General features: G+C 40.0%; 1 protein-coding gene across 4 annotated transcripts in view; it reads right to left on the reverse strand.

Moving 5' to 3' along the window:
- Positions 1-19,090, reverse strand: part of SPECC1L (sperm antigen with calponin homology and coiled-coil domains 1 like) — a 120,169-nt gene that overhangs the window by 21,835 nt on the left and 79,244 nt on the right. For all 4 annotated transcript variants that reach the window (XM_061169082.1, XM_061169081.1, XM_061169079.1 and 1 more), the window contains 2 exons: positions 17,179-17,335; positions 14,908-15,010 (listed from right to left, as the gene is read on the reverse strand). In XM_061169082.1, the coding sequence (XP_061025065.1) occupies positions 14,908-15,010; positions 17,179-17,335 (260 nt within the window). The remainder of the gene's footprint in view (positions 1-14,907; positions 15,011-17,178; positions 17,336-19,090) is intronic.

Here is a 19,090-nt window from a genome sequence, read left to right on the forward strand (position 1 = left end):
GTTAAAAAAAAAAAAAAAAAAGAAACTCTGGCCCCCAGATTAGATTAAAAAAAAAGACAATTGAAAATTAAAACACAACATACTAAAACTAAAATTTATGGGACACAGCAAAAGCAATGTTGGGGGGAAATTTATAGCTATAAACTCTTAAATGTTCAGAAATAAGAAAGAACTCAAATCAACAAACTAACTAACTTTACATCTTAAGGAACTAGAAAAAGAAGAACAAATTAAACCCAAAAGCTAACAGAAGGAAGGAAATAATAAAGATTAGAACAGAGATAAACAAAATAAATAATAGAAAACAGAGAAAAATCAGTAAAACCAAAAGTTGGTTCTTTGAAAAGATGAAGAAAATTGATAAACCTTTAGCTAGAAAGACTAAGAAAAGGAGAGAAAACTCAAATTACTAAGATGAGAAAGTAGGGGTATTACTATTGATTCTACAAAAATAAAAAGGATTATAAGAGAGTACTATGAATAACTGTTCACCAGTAAATTGGATAACCCAGATGAAATAGACAAACTCCTAGAAACACAAAAGACTGAATTATGAAGGAATAGGAAATCTGAACAGACCTTTAACTAGTAAGAAGATTGAATCAGTAATCAAAAACCCCCCATCAAAGAAAAGCCCTGGAATGTATGGCTTCACGGGTGAATTCTACCAAACATTTAAAGAAGAAATAACACCAATCCTCCTCAAAACTTTTCCAAAAATTGAAGAGGAGGAAACACTTCCTAACTCATTCTATGGGGCCAACACTACTCTGATACCAAAGCCAGACAGAGACACTGTAAGAAAACAAAACTACAGAGAAATATCCCTTATGAACAATGATGTAAAAATCCTCAACAAAATACTAGCAAACCAAATTCAGTAGCATATTAAAAGGATCATACGCCATGACCAAGTGGGATTTATTTTTGGAATTCAAGGATAGCTCAACACATGAAAATCAATGAATGAAATATACCATATGGACAGAATGAAGGAAAAAAAACACATGATCATCTCAATTGATGCAGAAATGGCATTTGACAAAATCCGGCATCTAATCCTGACTAAAAAACAAAAACAAACAAAAAAACCTCTCAGCAACCGAGGAATAGAAGGGAGCTTAAGGCCATCAACAAAACCTGGAGCTAATGGTACACTTAATGGTAGAAGACTGAATGCCTTCCCCCTAAGATAGGTATCAGCAACTATGACCCTCTTGCTTATTTTGACTAAAATATAGGCACGCCTATTTATTTATGTATTGACTTATGGCTAATTTCAAGGTACAATGGCAGAGTTGAATAGTTGCAACAGAGACCTGTGACCCACAGAGTCTAAAATATTTACTGTTAGGCCTTTAAGTAAAACTCTACTGACCCCTGCCCTAAGACCAGTAACAAGACAGGGATATCTGCTTCCATCATTTCTATTCAATATTGTACTATAGTTTCTAGCCAGTACAATAAGGAAAGAAAAAGGAATAAAAGGCATCTAGATTATAAAGGAAGAATTAAAACTGTCTTTAGTTGCAGATGGCAAAATTGTCTATGTAGAAAATACGATGGAATTCATATTTTTTCCATTTTTCATAAGTACTAGTTACCTAGTACTTATAACCCAGAAAGCCTCCTGTGACCTCCTAAAGGTTAACCATTATTCTGACACATATTAGACTAATCTTGCCAACTTCTGGGGTTTCAAGCAACCCAAGATTGTTAACAACCTCATACATGTCTTTTTTTTTTTTTTTCCATACATGTCTTTTGATGAATGCATGTACACACTTCGGTTGAGATATACCTGAGAGTGAAACTGCTTGCTCATATGATATATGAATATTCAACTTCAGTAGATACTTCCAAATAGTTCTCCAAAATGGCTGGAACATTTTCCAACCCCATCAGCAATGTCTAAGTGTTCTTATTCTGCTTCTCTCCCAACACTAGGCATTATCAGCTTTTTGAATTAGCCATTCTGTGTCTAATCTGCTGTAGCATCACCTCATTGTGGTTTTAATTTGTATTTCCCTGATGATTAATGACGCTGAGCATTTTTTCAGCTGTTTATTACTGGCCATTGGATATCCTTTTTTATGAAGTGCTTGTGAAGTCTTCCAATTGGGCAGTACAAGTCCTCCAGCTTTGTTTTCCAAGACTGCCCGGGCTATCTATCCAAGTGGGTTTCCATATAAATGTTAATCAGCTGGTCAATTTCCATTAAAAAAATAAAGAAAACCCTGCTGATATTCTGATTGGGATTACATTTACTTTATAGATTATCTGCTCATTCCAATCAATGAACTTATTAGCACATCATGCCATTTACTTAGGTCTTCTTTAACTTCTTACAATGATATTTTATATTCTTCTGTTCTATACAGCTTGCATTAGATTCATTCCTATGTACTCGATTTTTAAAATGCTAATAAAAATGAAATCTTTAAAAAATTTTTGTTTGATTCTTATGCTTATATCTGCATCTTTGTTAGATTTTCTACATCATAATTGTGTCTGTAAATAAACAGTTTTATATCTTTCTTTCCAATCATTACACTTTTTATTTCTTTTTCTGCCTTACTGCCCTAGCTAGGACTTTCAGTACAACATTGAAGAGAAGTGAGAGCAGTCTTCTTGCTTTCCTCATCTCTGGCAGAAAGCTCTTGATGTCACAATTAAGATTGATGTCTTGTCTACTATTTTTTTCTAGATACCTTTTATCAGAGTAAGGAAAGCAGCTTCTATTCCTAATTTGTTAGAAATTTGTTCCTTTAAAAAAAAATTAAACAGTGAAACAGCTGCTGAATTTTATCAAATGCTTTTTCTGCATCTACTGATCATATCTATCCTTTCATTTTGAGAACTTACTCTGAAGGATTTTAATTCTTTGAAATTCTTTGAGACTTGCTACATAAGGCTCAGCATATGGCCCATTTTGATCAACATTCTGTGGCCAACTGGAAGGAATGGGCAATCTGCAGTTGTCTGGTGCAGCATTTTATAGCTGTCAGTCAGGACAAATTGGTTAATTGTGTTACTCCAATCTTCTATAGCTTTACTAAACTTCTGTTTGCTTCTTCTACTAGTTACTGAGAGAGGTGTGTTAAAACCTCCAAATATGACTGAGAGACTGTCTTTTTCTCCTTTCAGTTCTGTCAATTTTGCTTTATGTTCTTTGGGGCTATGTTATCAGGCGCATATGAGTTTAGGATATAAGTGCCTGTGAAATCTTCTTACTGGGCAATGCAAGTCTTCCAACTCTGTTTCCCAAGACTGCCCTGACTACTGCAGTTGTTGCTATTTTTGTTTTGATCCTTTTACCATAATGAAGTGCCATCTTTAACTTTAGTAATGTTTCCTTTTTTTAAAAAAATTAATTAATTAATTTACTTTTGGCTGCGCTGGGTCTTCGTTGCTGCGCGTGGGCTTTCTTTAGTTGTGGCAAGTGGGGGCTACTCTCTTCGTTGCGGTGCGTGCCTTCTCATTGCGGTGGCTTCTCTTGTTGCAGAGCATGGGCTCTAGGTGCACAGGCTTCAGTAGTTGTAGCATGCGGGCTCAGTAGTTGTGGCTGGCGGGCTCTAGAGTGCAGGCTCAGTAGTTGTGGCGCACAGGCTTAGTTGCTCCGCGGCATGTGGGATCTTCCTGGACCAGGGCTCGAACCCATGTCTGCTGCATTGGCAGGCAGATTGTTAACCACTGCACCACCAGGGAAATCCCTAGTAATATTTCTTTCTGTGACAAGTACTTTGTCTGATGTTAGTACAGATCTCCCAACTTTTGATTAGTGCTTGCATAGTATCTTTCCCATTCTTTTATCTTCTTCAGTCTTTCCAGTTAAAGGATGGTTCTTACATGCAAAACAGCATTGGGTTTGTTTTTTATAATCTGAAAATCTTGGTCTTTTAACTGTAATACTCAGTCCATGTATGAATAATGCAACTGTAATATACCTGGGTTTAAATTTACTTCTGTACCCTTATGCTCTGTTCCTTTTCTCTCCTTTCCTGCCTTCTTTTGGATTAATCGAGTATTTATTATTACTCCATTTCCCCCTCTATTAGCCTCTTAATTTTCCATTTTTTATTATTGTTTTAGTTGTTACCAATATATAATTTCTAGCAGTCACATTAAAACAGTAAAAAGACATATAATATTAATATGTTTTATTCAATCTAATATATTAAAATATGATCATTTCAATATGTATCAGTATTTTTAAATGGGTTGTTTTACATCCTTTTTTCCCCATACTAAGTCTTCAAAATCTGATGTGTGTTTTATAATCACAGCACATCTCAATTTGGACTGGCCACATTTGAAGTGCTCGATAATCACATGCAGCCAATGGCCACTGTATCAGACAGTGCAGCCCTAGAGACTTATGGTATGTGACCCTTAACTCACTAATATCTACCATAAATTCAGAATTTTATAACTTTCTGGACAATACAAGGACCTTACAACATGTTAATGACATTTACTTTTCTACCAACCTCTTGAGCCATTTTTGTTTTATATTTTAAACCTAAATACATCGTTAAACAAGACATTTTTATTATACTGCAGAGTCAATATTCATTTATACTTACCCATATACTTATTTCTCCCATTGCTCTTTATTCCTTCCTATAATTTTTTTCCCTATGGGATTATTTTCTTTCTGCTGAAAGAATTTCCTTTTTTCTTTCAGAGTGGGCCTGTTGGTGATAAATTCTGTTTTTGTCCATCTATGGAGAAGTTGCCAGTCTTATCAGTACTCTTCTGAAGCTACTACCTTTTCTCTCTATTTTATGATTTTTCTCATTGACTTTCATTTTTGGCAGTTTTAGTAGGACACTCCTGTCCTTCCCTCTCCTCCTAGGACTCCAACTACACACGTATTAAATCTTCTACTGTGTCCCACATCTATGACACCTTCTTACGTATTTTTCAACCTTTCATCTCTCAGTGCTTCACTGTGGATATTTTTAACTGATCAACCCTACAATTCACAAATTTGTATTGTATCTAGTGTGTTGTTAAGTGCATGTACTGGAATTCCTAATTTCAGCTATTGTATTTTTTTAGTTCTAAAATTTCCATCTGATTCTATTTTACAGATTCCATTTCTCTGGTAAAATTTTCTTTCTCTTCATCTATTTTCTTGAACACATTAATCAGTTATTTTAAAGGCCTAATCTAAGTATCTGCATCACCTGAAGTTTCTCCCTATATTACTCATTATTTCCCTTGATTTTCAGTCATTTGATCATGTTTACTGGCACGACTGGTATTTCTGATGGACTGCAAGACACTGGGTATCAGAATATAAGGGGCTGGATGGTGCCACCTCCCTGCAGAAAGGTTTTAAGTTTCTTCTGGCAGCTGATCACCTCGATGTAGCAGGTGAAAGTTCTGATGCTGAATTTCAAGCTGGCCTTTTCCAGTCAACCTTTATCTGTAAGGCACAGTTCTTTTGAGGGCTCTGCTGAACTCCCAGGATGTTTGCCAGGGTCACCCCCCCTTGGCTGGTCTTGAACTTTTGGTTTTTATCTTCCTGGTACCAGGAGAACAAAAGCTGTGCTGAAGTCTCTATCCTCTCAGCAGCAGATTTCTGCTGAAGTTCTCTAGGTCCACCTCCACGCATCTTAGCATGCGACAAATACCTTGAGGACAAGAGCTAAGTCAAATGTTGAGTTCACTACTCTGAGACTGTCTTCTCCCTGGGATTTAGGACCCTCAAATCTCTGTTGCCTTAGTAGCTCCAAATTCAGATTTTAGTTTCCCTCCTCAGTGACTCTCAAACAAGCTCTGGACCACTGCTTTCTGTTTGGTCTCTGACCCATGCCAGGAGCTGGCAAATGCTCCAAGGGTTGAAAAAGGTAGTGTAAACAGAAACTCAACTCAGTGTGATCTCTTTCTCCCTGCAATCTTGGCTCCTGCCAAATTTGTCCCAGCTGCCTTCATTAGTCCCCAGTACCTTCACAGACATATATACATATATTTGCATTTTAAACAGAACAGTTCTCAGCAGAGTTTGATCTGATAACCTATCATAACCATACACAGAAGTCCATGTGGAGTTTTAATTACTAATGCATATTTCACTGACTAGTCCACAAGCTTCCAGAAACAGGAACTACTTTTCTATTTCCTGATTTCTGCTTCAATGCCCAGCACACTACCTGGCACAGAGCTTAGTATGTATTTGATAAGTTAATTTCTATATTAGGAAATATTGCTAGAAAGCAAGTAAAGCACAGCACATAAAAACATCACTTTTAAACCATTCAAGTCCATCAATTCTTCTGATTCCATTAACCTCCACTAAGAAATGTACAATCTTTCCTTCTTTGGCCCAAGCACTAATGAGCAAATCCCTCAATAAAACTGTGCATTCTTAATGTTTATTTGAGATTACATTACCTCAGGCAGTACTAAAAGCTTTTGCCCATTTATTAAAACTATTTTGTACTAGATTAAGTGATTTCATTATCCTTTGGATTAACTAATCCATCTCTAGGCCTGGTATTTTATCAGAAAACAATGAGATTTCAAAGTAAAGCTCTCTTAAATTAACCGTTAGAGGCTCCTTGATTGTATTCAATTAGGTTTTCCCAGAACAAGAAAACAACAGTACAACAGAAGCTGTTAAATATAAAATTTAGAACCAAAGAAAAGTATACTGAAAGTACGAGTTATTTTCCTTATTACCTGGTTAGTCTCATACCATCAATCTTACATTGTTAATCCCTAAAGAAACAGTCAAAGAACTGGAGTAGCTGCCTCTGGGAAGCAAAATTTACAGAGGTGATGGTATAGGGCAGCGGAGCATCACTTCTCTCCATAAGCACTAAAGAATTATTAGCGGTATCTATACATTTAAATTAATTTTAAAACACAATTGTAGGGCTTCCCTGGTGGCTCAGTGGTTAAGAATCCGTCTGCCAATGCAGGGGACACGGATTCGAGCCCTGGTCTGGGAAGATCCCACGTGCTGCGGAGCAACTAAGCCCACACGCCACAACTACTGAGCCTGTGTTCTAGAGCCTGCGAACCACAACTACTGAGCCCGCGTGCCACAACTACTGAAGCCCATGCGCTTAGAGCCTGTGCTCCGCAACAAGAGAAGCCACCACAATGAGAAGCCCACACACCACAACGAAGAGTAGGCCCCGCTCGCCACAACTAGAGAATGCCCGTGTTCAGCAACGAAGACCCAATGCAGCCAAAAATAAACAAATAAAAAAAAAATTAAAAAACAAAAAAACCCCCACAATTGTATACAAGCTGAGGCACTGATTAAAAAAGAAGAAAGACTCAATCCTTAAAGCAATAGTTCTGAAGGCTGTCTGTGATGCCACAGACTCATGGCTCAGCCTTGAGGGAGGCATTGATCCTGGCAGGGGTTCAGGCCCACATCTGTAAACCTGACAGTTAACTTAGATCGTCAAGTCCCCTTCAAGGGTAATATTCTAGTATTCTAAAACTTCAGTGAATAATTGGTGGCAGGGCGCAATTTAAAAGAGAAAAATGTATTTGTCAGATAAAAGGCCAACTCACAAGGGCTTGTTTTGTAATGGATGGTTAATGAAATTACAGTGATTAGTACAATTATTTTAGGATGACTCTTAAGAGAGTTAGCGGAAGATGATATGAGTATTAGGGAATCTATCTCTGTTGATTAGACAGTTCCTACGACATAAAGCACGCGCAGTCCCAGCACTAACGATGCACTTGGGGCCTGAGAGTGCAGAATGTGCTAAGTGTCACGTAACAGCTCCTGCTCTAGTGAGCCAGTCCAGTGTCACAGCCTGCCCTCTCCTGCTGATTGTGGGAAGTCAGAGACCAAAGACTGGTCCCACACTGCTGGCTTCAAGGAGGGGTACGCTCATCCATACTTACAGCTAGATAAGGAAAGGGCTCTGGCACTTCTTACGTGGCTCTTGACAAATTAAGAGCTCTATCAGATATATCTTTCAGCTTAAAAAGATTATGCATATAAAATTATGTCCAATTTTAACTCACAGACCTTGAAATAAAAGAACCAGCATCCTATCTACTTTTAAACAGCAAAACAGATACCAGTCTCACAGGAAACAAAAGCCAGACAAACAAAAAAGCCATACATAGACATCCTTACAAACGTGTCCACAGGAAGTAAGGAAGGGGGGAAACGGGTTTGTAGCACAGACTGCCCAATGTATAAAAAGGTTTTTCTTTATGTATGGCTAACCATTCTGTTTTGCATTATATTTCCTCTTGCATTTTAAGTACCCAGTAAACAAAAAAAAATTAAAATTATTAATTGAGGATCTTAAGGAATTGATTTGTGGTTTTTTTTTTTTTAACTTAATACAATGTACCTTAAAATCACAGAATCAGAGAATTTAAGTGGAGGGAACCAAGAGACATTAGTTAAATCATTGATTTAATGCTTGAATTACCTCAATCAACTTGGTTACTTAATTTTTAATCAACTTGCTACATGGCAAAATGCCATAATCAAGGGGGAGGTACTTTCTAATTATCTAAAATTACTCAATTTAAGGGTAATGGTCTAGGAAAATTTAAAGCTTATGTTACAAGATGACATGCAATAACATAGAAAAATAATACTTTTAAAATCTGTTAAATGCATAGCATATGCTAGAAATGCCTCACTTAAGCTTCCATTTTACAGAGGAGGAAACTGAGGCCCAGAGAGGCTAAGTAATTTGCAAAAGGTCACACAGTAAGAGGCAGAGCTGACATTCAAACCTTACCTGACACTCAAACCTTACCTGACACTCAAGTCCAAGGTCTTAATCACGACTCTATGTGTGATTCTCACAGCATGGTCTATGGATCAAGTGCAATGCCTGTAAAAATGCAGATTCCAGAGTCTCCCAACGCACCTCTCGAATTATAAATCTTGAGGGTTGGTTCTCAGGAATCTGCACTTTTCCCACAATCTTCACAGGTTTTTGCATACAAGCCTGAGAACCACTGTTCTAAAAATGAACCTCCAAGGTATCCCGTGACATTCAACATATAGGTTCAGACAGTCATTCAGCTCTGCCATGTGCAGGGCCTTCTGCTGGACGCTGGGAAAGACAGGCCCTTCTAAGGAGCTCACAGTCTAGAAAGGAAGACACACACACAAACTGACAACTTCAGTATCCTTGTGATATATCACGTGGGGTTCTGTAACACAGGGAAAATGAATTACAAAGACCGCCCACCCAAAAAAAAAAATAAAAAACATGCCCTGATATACAGAAAGCACTCTGCCCTGGACTGGGTTCAAGTCAAGGAAGAACTAGGCTCCCGGGGCTCTGGGAGGAGGGGGTGCACGTTAGGGATGAACCCCTGCGGGGACGGAGCAGGGCAAAGGCAACGTTGCACAGATGCTGACTTCGAAGCTGAAGGAGCAGACACTCCCCAGATGGAGGGGGTGAAGTGACAGGATGGGGGGCACCAGTGGCCAAGGTGTGATTGTGGAGAAGCCGATAAGACTACACAGGGGCCAGATCAACTGTAAGGGGTCTTGTTCTCCACACCAAGGATTGGAGGCTTTAACCAAACGGCAAAGGAGAAGCAGCTTAAAGAGAAATAACCAGATCACAATTTCAAACCACTTTGGCAGCCAAGTAAAAGACAGACAGGAGGGTGAGAAAATTACTTATGTCCATGCAAAGCCTTCGTACGCAGTGTGCACAGCAGCATCGTATGTAATGGCCATGACAACCTGACGGCATCAGCAGATGATGGGACGACAACAGGTGGTCCACAAAGTGGAATACTGTTCAGTCGTAAAAGGAGTGACACGTGGAGAACATGCTACAACATAGGTGAACCGTGAAAACATTATGCTCAATTGAAAGAGGCAGCCACAGAGGACCACACGCTGTGTAATTCCAGTGCCATGAAATGCCCAGAACAGGCACGTCTATGGAGACAGGAAGTAGATCCGTGGCTGCCTACAGCAAATGGGGAGGGACTGTTAACAGGTACAAGATTTCTTTTCAGATTGATGAAAATTCTCTAAAACTAATTGTGGTGATGGCTGCACAACTCTGTGAAGACACTAAAATGTACATTTTTAAATGGGTGAACTGTATCTTACGTGAAGTACAGCCCAATAAAAAATGATGTTAAAGAAAAAAATGTAAAGAGTTGGGCAATACTGATTTATGCTCAAGATTTCGGTCCTCGATCAAACTGGGAGCCACAGCATTGATGTTCTTGCCACTTGGCAAAGCTGAGAGCATCAGTTTTACCTCCGCTTTCAGGTATGGAGGACTGAAGTCTTTTGGGATGGAGTTTTATGTCTGGCATCTTTCACTTAGCATAATATTTTTAAGATTCATCCACTTTGTAGCATGTATAAAAACTTCTAATCCATGAACAAAGGATCTTTCCATTTACTTAGATTTTAATTTCTTTCACAATCTTTGTAGTTTCCAGTGTACAAGCCTTGTGCCCCCTTGGTTAAATTTATTTCTAAGTCTTTTATTCTTTTAAAAAAATTTTTATTTTATATTGGAGTATAGTTGATTAACAATGTTGTGTTAGTTTCAGGTGTAAAGTGATTCAGTTATACATATACATGTACCTATTCTTTTTCAAACTGTTTTCCCATTTAGGTTATTACAGAATATTGAGCAGGGTTCCCTGTGCTATACAGTAGGTCCATGCTGGTTATCTATTTTAAATATAGCAGTGTTTACATGTCAGTCCCAAACTCCCAGTCTATCTCTCCCTCCCACCCTTCCCCCCTGGTAACGTAGGTTTGTTTTCTAAGTCTGTGAGTCTGTTTCTGTTTTGTAGTAAGTTCATTTGTATCATTTTTTAAGATTCTACACATAAGCGACACCATATATTTGTCTTTCTCTGACTTACTTCACTAAGTATGATAACCTCCAGGTCCATCCATGTTGCTGCAAACAGCATTATTTCACTCTTTTTAATGGCTGAGTAACATGCAATTGTACATACGTACCACATCTTCTTTACCCACTCATCTGTTGATGGACACCTAGGTTGCCTCCATGTCTCAGCAACTGTAAACAGCGCTGCAATGAACACTGGGGTGCATGTATCCTTCCGGACCATGCTTTTCTCCGGATATGTTATTATTATTATTTTTGGCCTCACCTCGCAGAACACAGGATCTTAGTTCCCCCACCAGGGACCAGGGATCGAACCCATGCCCCCTGCGGTGGAAGTGAGGAGTCTTAACCACTGGACCACCAGGCAATTCCCCCGGATATATTATTCTTTATGATGCTATTATAAATGGAAATGTTGTCTTATGTTCATTTTCAGAGTTTCACTGCTAGTATAGAGAAATTCAACTGCTTTTTATATTGACCTTGTATCCTGTAACTCTGCTGGATTTGTTTAGTAGCTCCAAAGGTTTTTATGTGAATTCTTGAAGGTTTTCTAGATAGCAATCATGTCATCTGCAAATAGACATAGTTTTACTTCTTCCTTTTCAATGCCTTTTTTTCTTTCTCTTGCCCAGCTGCCCTAGCGAGAACTTCCAATAAAATGTCAGTAGAAATGGTGAGAGTGGGCATCCTTTCCTGTTCCTGATCTTGGGGGGGAAGCACCTAGTCTTTTACCATTAAGTACGATGGTAGCTGTGGGTTTTCACAGATACCCTTTATAAGGTTGAGAAAGTTCCCTTCTATTCCTAGTTTGTTGAGTGTTTTTTTTTATCATGAATGGGTTTTGAATTTTGTCAAACACTTTTTCTGCATCCACTGAGATGATTTTGTGGTTTCTCACCTTTATTCCACAACATGGTGTATTACTTTAAGTTTCATATGTTGAACCAACTTTGCATTCCTGGGATAAATCCGACTTGGTCATGGTGCACAATTCCTTTTATTTGCTGCTGGATTCTGTTTGTCCGTATTTTATAGAGGATTTTTGCATAAGAAATATTGGTCGGTAGTTTTCTTGTGATGTCTTTTTCTGGCTTTGTTATCAGGGTAATACTGGCCTCACAGAATGAATTAGGAAATGTTCTCTATTCTATTTTTGGAAGAGTTTGAGAAAGACTGCTGTTAATTCTTCTTTTAAACGTTTGGTAGAATTTACCAGTGAAGCCATCAGGCCCTGGGCTTTTCTTTGTTGAAAGTTTTTGATCACTAATTCTGTTTCTTTAGTTGCTATAGGCCTACTCAGATTTTCTTTCTTTTTTTTTTTAAAGATTTTTTCTTTTTGATGTGGACCATTTTTAAAGTCTTTATTGAATTTTTTGGTTACAATACTGCTTCTGTTTTATGTTTTGTTTTTTTGGCGGCGAGGCATATGGGATCTTAGCTCCCCGACCAGGGATCGAAACCGTACCCCCTGTGCTGGAAGGTGAAGTCTTTACCCACTGGACCACCAGGGAAGTCCCAGATTTTCTTTCTTCTTGAGTTAATTTTTTTTAATTAATTAATTTATTTATTTATATTTTTGGCTGCATTGGGTCTTCGTTGCTGCGTGCGTGCTTTCTCTAGTTGCGGTAAGTGGGGGCTACTCTTCGTTGCAGTGCGCTGGCTTCTCATTTCAGTGGCTTCTCTTGTTGCAGAGCACAGGCTCTAGGCATGCGGGTTTCAGTAGTTGCGGCGCATGGGCTCAGTAGTTGTGGCGCACGGGCTTAGCTGCTCCACAGCATGTGGGATCTTCCGGACCAGGGCTCGAACCCGTGTCCCCTGCATTGGCAGGCGGATTCTTAACCACTGTGCCACCAGGCAAGTCCTTGAGTTAATTTTTATAGTTTGTGTATTTTGAGGTATTTGTCAAATTCATCTACGTTAAACAATTTGTTGGTATACTGTTCACAGTATTCCCTTTTAATCCCTTTCATTTCTATAAGGTCATTAGTAACGTTCTCTCCTTTATTCCTGATTCTAGTAATTTTAGTCTCCTCTTTTTTTTTCCTTTGTCAATCTAGGTAAAGATCTGTAGATTTGCTGATCTTTTCAAAGAACAAACTTCTGGTGTCACTGATGTTCTCTACTGATTCTTCTATCTCCTTTATTTCTGCTCTGACCTTTATTACTTCCTTCCTCTGACTGCTTTAGGCTTAGTCTGCTCTTCTTTTTCTACTTTCTTCAGGTTGACGGTTAGATCACTGATTTGAGATTTTTCTTCTTCTTCTTTTTTTTTTTTAATCTTTTGGCCACACCGCACAGCATGTGGGATCTTCGTACCCCGACCAGGGATCAAACCTGCACCCCCTGCACTGGAAGAGCGGGGTCTTAACCACTGGGACCGCGAGGGAAGTCCTGAGATTCTTCTTCTTTATAAAGGTAGGTGTTCACAGCTATAAATTTCCCTGAGAGCTGCTTTTCAGCACCTCCCATAGTTTTGTTATGTTATGTTGTGAATTTTCCTTCAGTTATTAATTTCTAATTTCATTCCATTGTGATCAGAAAAGATACTCTGTGAAATTTCAATCTTTTAAAATTTATCGAGATTTGTTTTATTACTCAACATACAGCCTATCCTGAATGTTCTACATGCACCTGAGAAGAATACATATTTTGCTGTTGTTGGGTAGAGTGTTCAACAGATGTCTCACAGGTCTAATTAGTATAGAGTTCATGTATATAGTATATGGTTCAAATCTTGTATGTCCTTGCTAGGTTTTTCTATCTAGCTGTATCCCAATCATTTACTTCTTTTTTTTTTTTGGGGGGCTAATTATTTTTTAAGTGTACAGTTCAGTGGCATTAAGTACATTCACATGGTTGTATAACCATCACCGGCATCCACTTCCAGAACTTTCTTCATCTTGCAAACTGAAACTCTGTACCCTTTAAACAATAAATCCCCATTACCCCCTGCCCCCGGTCCCTGGCAACCACCATTCTACTTTCAGTCTCTATGAATGTGACTATTCTACGGAGTTCATATAAGTGGAATCCTATATTTGTACTTCTGTGTATGGCCCATTTCATTTAGCATAATGTCATGGAAGCAACCTGAATGTCCATCGACAGATGAATGGATAAAGATGCGGTACATATATATGATGGAATACTACTCAGCCATAAAAAGAATGAAATAATGCTATTTGCAGCAACATGGACATAGAGATTATCATATTAAGTGAAGTACATCAGAGACAAGTATCCTATGATATAACTTATGTGTGGAATCTAAAAAAATGATACAAATGAACTTATTTACAAAACAGAAACAGACTCACAGACATAAAAAAACAAACTTACTGTTACCAGAGGGGATAGTGTGTGTGTGTGTGTGTGTGTTGGGGGGGGGATAAATTAGGAGTTTGGGATTAGCAGATACTAACTACTATATATAAAATAGATAAACAACAAGGTCCTGCTACATAGCAAGGGGAACCATATTCAATGTCTCGTAGTAACCTATAATGGAAAAGAATCTGAAAAAGAATAGAAATATATATATGTATAAATGAATCACTTTGTTATACACCTGAAACTAACACATCATAAATTAACTACACTTCCGTTTTTAAAAAAAGGTTAATAAAAAAAAGAGAGAGAGACTGACAGGGCAAGAAAGGAGAGGCTATAAAACAGTCCAGATGAGAAATGACAGGGCACAAAGACAGCCCAGCGGGAAGGGGAAAAAGCTAAGAGAAAACTTTAAACATATCAATGATAAGTAAAATCTTAATTTAAAGTAAAATAAATATATTTTCACTCTTAGTCCAGATGAGGCCTTAACAAAAGCAATTAACTGGGACTTAAATGAGAAAGTGCTACAACAGCTGAACAAGAGTATTGTAAAGGTTAGCTACTCTGGAAAGGTAAGAAACTTATTTCATCCAAGGGATACTCCGCCACGTTCAGGGTAGACTTGGAACCCAGTGCAGGACTCGTCACTGCTCAGGTGAGCTGCGCCGTCAGCACCTGGCATGGCAGCTGCTCCCCTGGGGCAAAAGAACCATGGGGCTACCTGATAGCCTTCGGTTTTCTTCTGACACCATTTCAGCAAGGCGTTCCTCTTGGATCCTCCATATTCTCTTGCCAATGCCGAGAGAGGGTCCTTCCTTTCTTCCCTGATAAGTGAAAATAAGGAACCCAAGTTGAAATATTTCTTATTTGAGCACCCTTCTAAACCAGAAGTCCAACAAACACAACAGAACATTTGAACAGAACAAACACACACTCGGAGGCATCCAATGGCAAGATGTACCTTCACCCGCTGGATTTTGCCTGTCAATTTTTATGGGTCTCACAGACCCACCACCGTCAGGGGGCTCTGCCATCTGCAGGGGGCTCTACTCATTATCCACACGGAAACTGGCAAAGATTCAGCACCACTGAATCTTGGGTTCCTTATTTTCACTTAGGGAAGAAAGGAAGGACCCTCTCTCGGCACAGCACCACTGTGCCAGGCCATGTGCATGTGCTGGGCAGGGCGCGGTGAGCAACAAAGAGACCCTGCCTCTCAAGGAACTTCAGAGTTTACTACGGGACAGACCAACTACAGAAGCTTGGGGGGAAAAAAAAAATCAATGGCTATACATTATTCATTTCTTAAAATTATATGGAGGGTACTTTAGGGCACTGTCAACTGCCTTGGAGGCAGAAAAAATATCCTACCCCAGACCAGACACTGAATCAAAAAAGATTTTGTGATCACCCTGGCGATGGAGCAGGGGAGGCATACAACCGACTCCTCCAGTACCCAATCCTTCCTTCCAAGAACTATTCTAGAAGCAGAACAGAATACCAAGGAGCACCTGGAGAGAGAGTGCTCTGTAAAACAACCTGTTTCTTGACAAGCAGCACACTCTTAAAAGCCTGGTCTAATTTTTAGTGATGACTGCACAAGTGGAGATTCTAGCCCTACGACCCATACACTTAACAGTCCAATAACTGTCCTAGAGGTTATGATGTTACAGGTGGCTTACTATTATTCTGTCCATATTCATCCTGCAAAGTATGGTAGGAAATAAAAGAGCACACATGTAGAACTGAAGCTTTTTCAAGTTAGAGGTGCACTGAAATAGCACCAATTTTTATTTAGAACCAAAAGTAAAATATGAAAATATTTCAACTTGCAGTTAGACTGCTGTCTTGAAGAAATATACTTTTATGTTCGTGTACCTGCCCATCAGATTGCTGCCCTGGTTTACAGGGTTCAAAGAAGTTTGTTATAACACCACTGATCACAGGAAATGAGAATGAAGATAAAGGTGAGATATGTGAATGAAAACAAAAGGGCAAGCCAAAAAAAAAAAACAAACCCCTATTATGCTCAAAATAAAAGTAACTACTACAATCACTGTGAAAGGTTTCCTCTAGTTCACACAGGCCATTTTGCTATAGAAACAGCTTAAAAAGCATCAAAGACGAGTAAAGTCTATGGGCACAATGAGAAGCTGCAGCAAAGAGCCTCCTAGAGCAGAGGGTGCTCTCCTGTAACATCTTCACTGTAAGATAAGGAAACCAAGTCCAGGAGACACCTTGTGGAGGCTCACAACTTCTAAGTGGGGGACCAGGAAGAGTGGGGGCCCTGCCCACCAGCGCGGACAGTGCTCCCCCGGGCTTGGCCAGGGCGGCATGAGCCGCACTCTCCACTGCACCCGACCTGCCTGACCCGCACTGAGTATGGTACCACTCTTCTAAGAGGTCGGTCCCCGAGAGGCAGGGTTTTAAAAGTGAGCATATAATTTGAGTTTGAGACACCAAATATTCCACTTTTACTCAAACTTGTAAGTCAGTATACGGTAAAGTTCTGAAACCCACTCCCATCCCTCCTTCAGTTCGTGTTCAGCCTTCCTGCAAACTCACTGGAGTCACTGACCCTACCAGTAACGCTCACCTTCCTCCCCGTCCACCACCCTCAAGGCCTCACTCGAGTTCCCCTCTTCCAGCCTCCCCAACACTCTATCCACACCCTGTTTTCACTAAACTTACTTTTGTACTCAGCTGTTTTCTACTTGAAAAAACCAAAACCAAAAAACCCCACAAAAAACAAAACCAAAAACACCAGCTGCTTGGGGAAAATAATTATCTCTTTTACTTTGCTTTACTTTTTTACTTTCATATCATCTTTCCCAATTCTAGGCATAGAAGACTAGATCAGAAAACACTAAATAACACATAAAGAATGAAAATACATCAGTGCTCGAATGCCGTTACTTTATAACCTGATCATTTAATTTCAAAAGGCCAGGAACGGCAGGCATGAAATGCACCAATACTAACTGTCCTCTACCTTATCCGGCTTCGAGTGGTGGGGGTCACGGAGGCCGTGGGGGAGGAGGACAGGGACAGCTGTGGCGACGTGGCACCCATGGCCATGAGTGAGGCAGGAGATGCGCCCTCAGGTGCAGAGACATCTCGCTTCATCTCTTCACTGCTTCGTCTGGACACTGAGTGTAAGAAACAGCCATTATGCAATTTATAGCAAAAACATTTTAAGCTGAGTTCTTGAGACATCTTCTTCAGCAGGTCCCCAAAAGAGCAGAAATTATCATACAGGAGGAAAAACTAACATTCTCTTTAACTTACTGATAACTTGAAAGGTTTTTTTTTTTCCCATTTTAAAAAACTGTAGGGGGCTTCCCTGGTGGCGCAGTGGTTGAGAATCTGCCTGCCAATGCAGGGGACACGGGTTCGAGCCCTGGTCTGGGAAGATCCCACATGCCGCGGAGCAACTAGGCCCGTGAGCCATAACTACTGAGCCTGCGCGTCTGGAGCCTGTGCTCCGCAACAAGAGAGGCCGCGATAGTGAGAGGCCCGTGCACCGCAATGAAAAGTGGCCCCCGCTCGCCGCAACTAGAGAAAGCCCTCGCACAGAAACAAAGACCCAATACAGCCAAAGATAAAAATAAATTAAAAACAACAACAAACAAAAAAAACAAAAAAAAACCTGTAAAAAAGGTACAGTTGTTGAAATATGCACAGAAGCCCACATTCCCTGAAGGCAAGGAGTGTGTCTCATCCACCCTTAACACTCAAAGCACCCACCTGGCCCACAGTGAGTCCCCCGCAAACCTGCGTTCAACTACAAACACGACCAAAGCCAAAGGCTAACAAAAGCAACATTCACTCTCAACCAAAATCAACACAACCCTTCTGAACGTGGCCAAAAACACTGCTGAAGAGACAGAAAGGAAAGATACTTTGTTACAGGGCCACACTTAATTCTGGGTCAAGACTTTTTTTTTTTTGGCTGCCTTGGGTCTTCGTTGCTGCGCATGGGCTCTCTCTAGTTGTGGCGAGCGGGGGCTTCTCATTGCAATGGCTTCTCTTGTTGCAGAGCAAGGGCTCTAGGCGTGCGGGCTTCAGTAGTTGAGGCGCATGGGCTTAGTTGCTCCACAGCATGTGGGATCTTCCCGGACCAGGGATCAAACCCATGTCCCCTGCATTGGCAGGCGGATTCTTAACCACTGCGCCACCAGGGAAGTCCCAAGCCACGTTTTAAAAAACATGAATCAACGAAACAGAAAAGCAAAAGGTGTCGTGTCAAGTCAACTACCGAGAGAGAAGAACAATCAGGAAAGTCCTATTTTGAAAGCGTAAGGCACTACGCCTTGCTGAAATTACGAAAGTCCTGAGAACTGGGAGGTGGAAGCAGCCATTGCAGCCGTTGAAAACGGAGGCACAACAGAAGCGGCTTTCTGGCCACGATGACGTGAGACGCCAGACAAGGTTCCTGACCTCAGAGTCTCTCACCTCAGATGATGCTGGATGCGAGGGAGCCATTACTGCATCATCCCGGGCTGGCTGTAATGCAATCGTGCCAAACACCAGTAATTTCCCCCGGATGACTGGAACTGCCCCCTTTCATTGGCTAAACTTCTCTTGATGATTTTAGGATAGCCACAGCAGACTATAACTCGGCATCAGCTAAGCGGTGTGTTTAAAGATCGAGAGGAGACATGCTTTCTCCTATTACAAGATCTTATCAGAATGATGCACTTGCATATTTGACATAATTTTATAATTATTCTGCCTTTTCCTTTCAATGTCAGATCTCTATATGCCTTAAATCAGCAGTTTCTTTTAAGCGGTATGCTAGGAAATTGGATGAGAACACCTTTGATAATTTTATATCAAACAGAGGAAACAGACTGAGAAAGAATCAGAAGAACTCTGTTACAGGAAAAGGCTCTGGATCTGGG

This window comes from Eubalaena glacialis, chromosome 15, assembly GCF_028564815.1.
Source record: "Eubalaena glacialis isolate mEubGla1 chromosome 15, mEubGla1.1.hap2.+ XY, whole genome shotgun sequence".
Taxonomy (NCBI): domain Eukaryota; kingdom Metazoa; phylum Chordata; class Mammalia; order Artiodactyla; family Balaenidae; genus Eubalaena; species Eubalaena glacialis.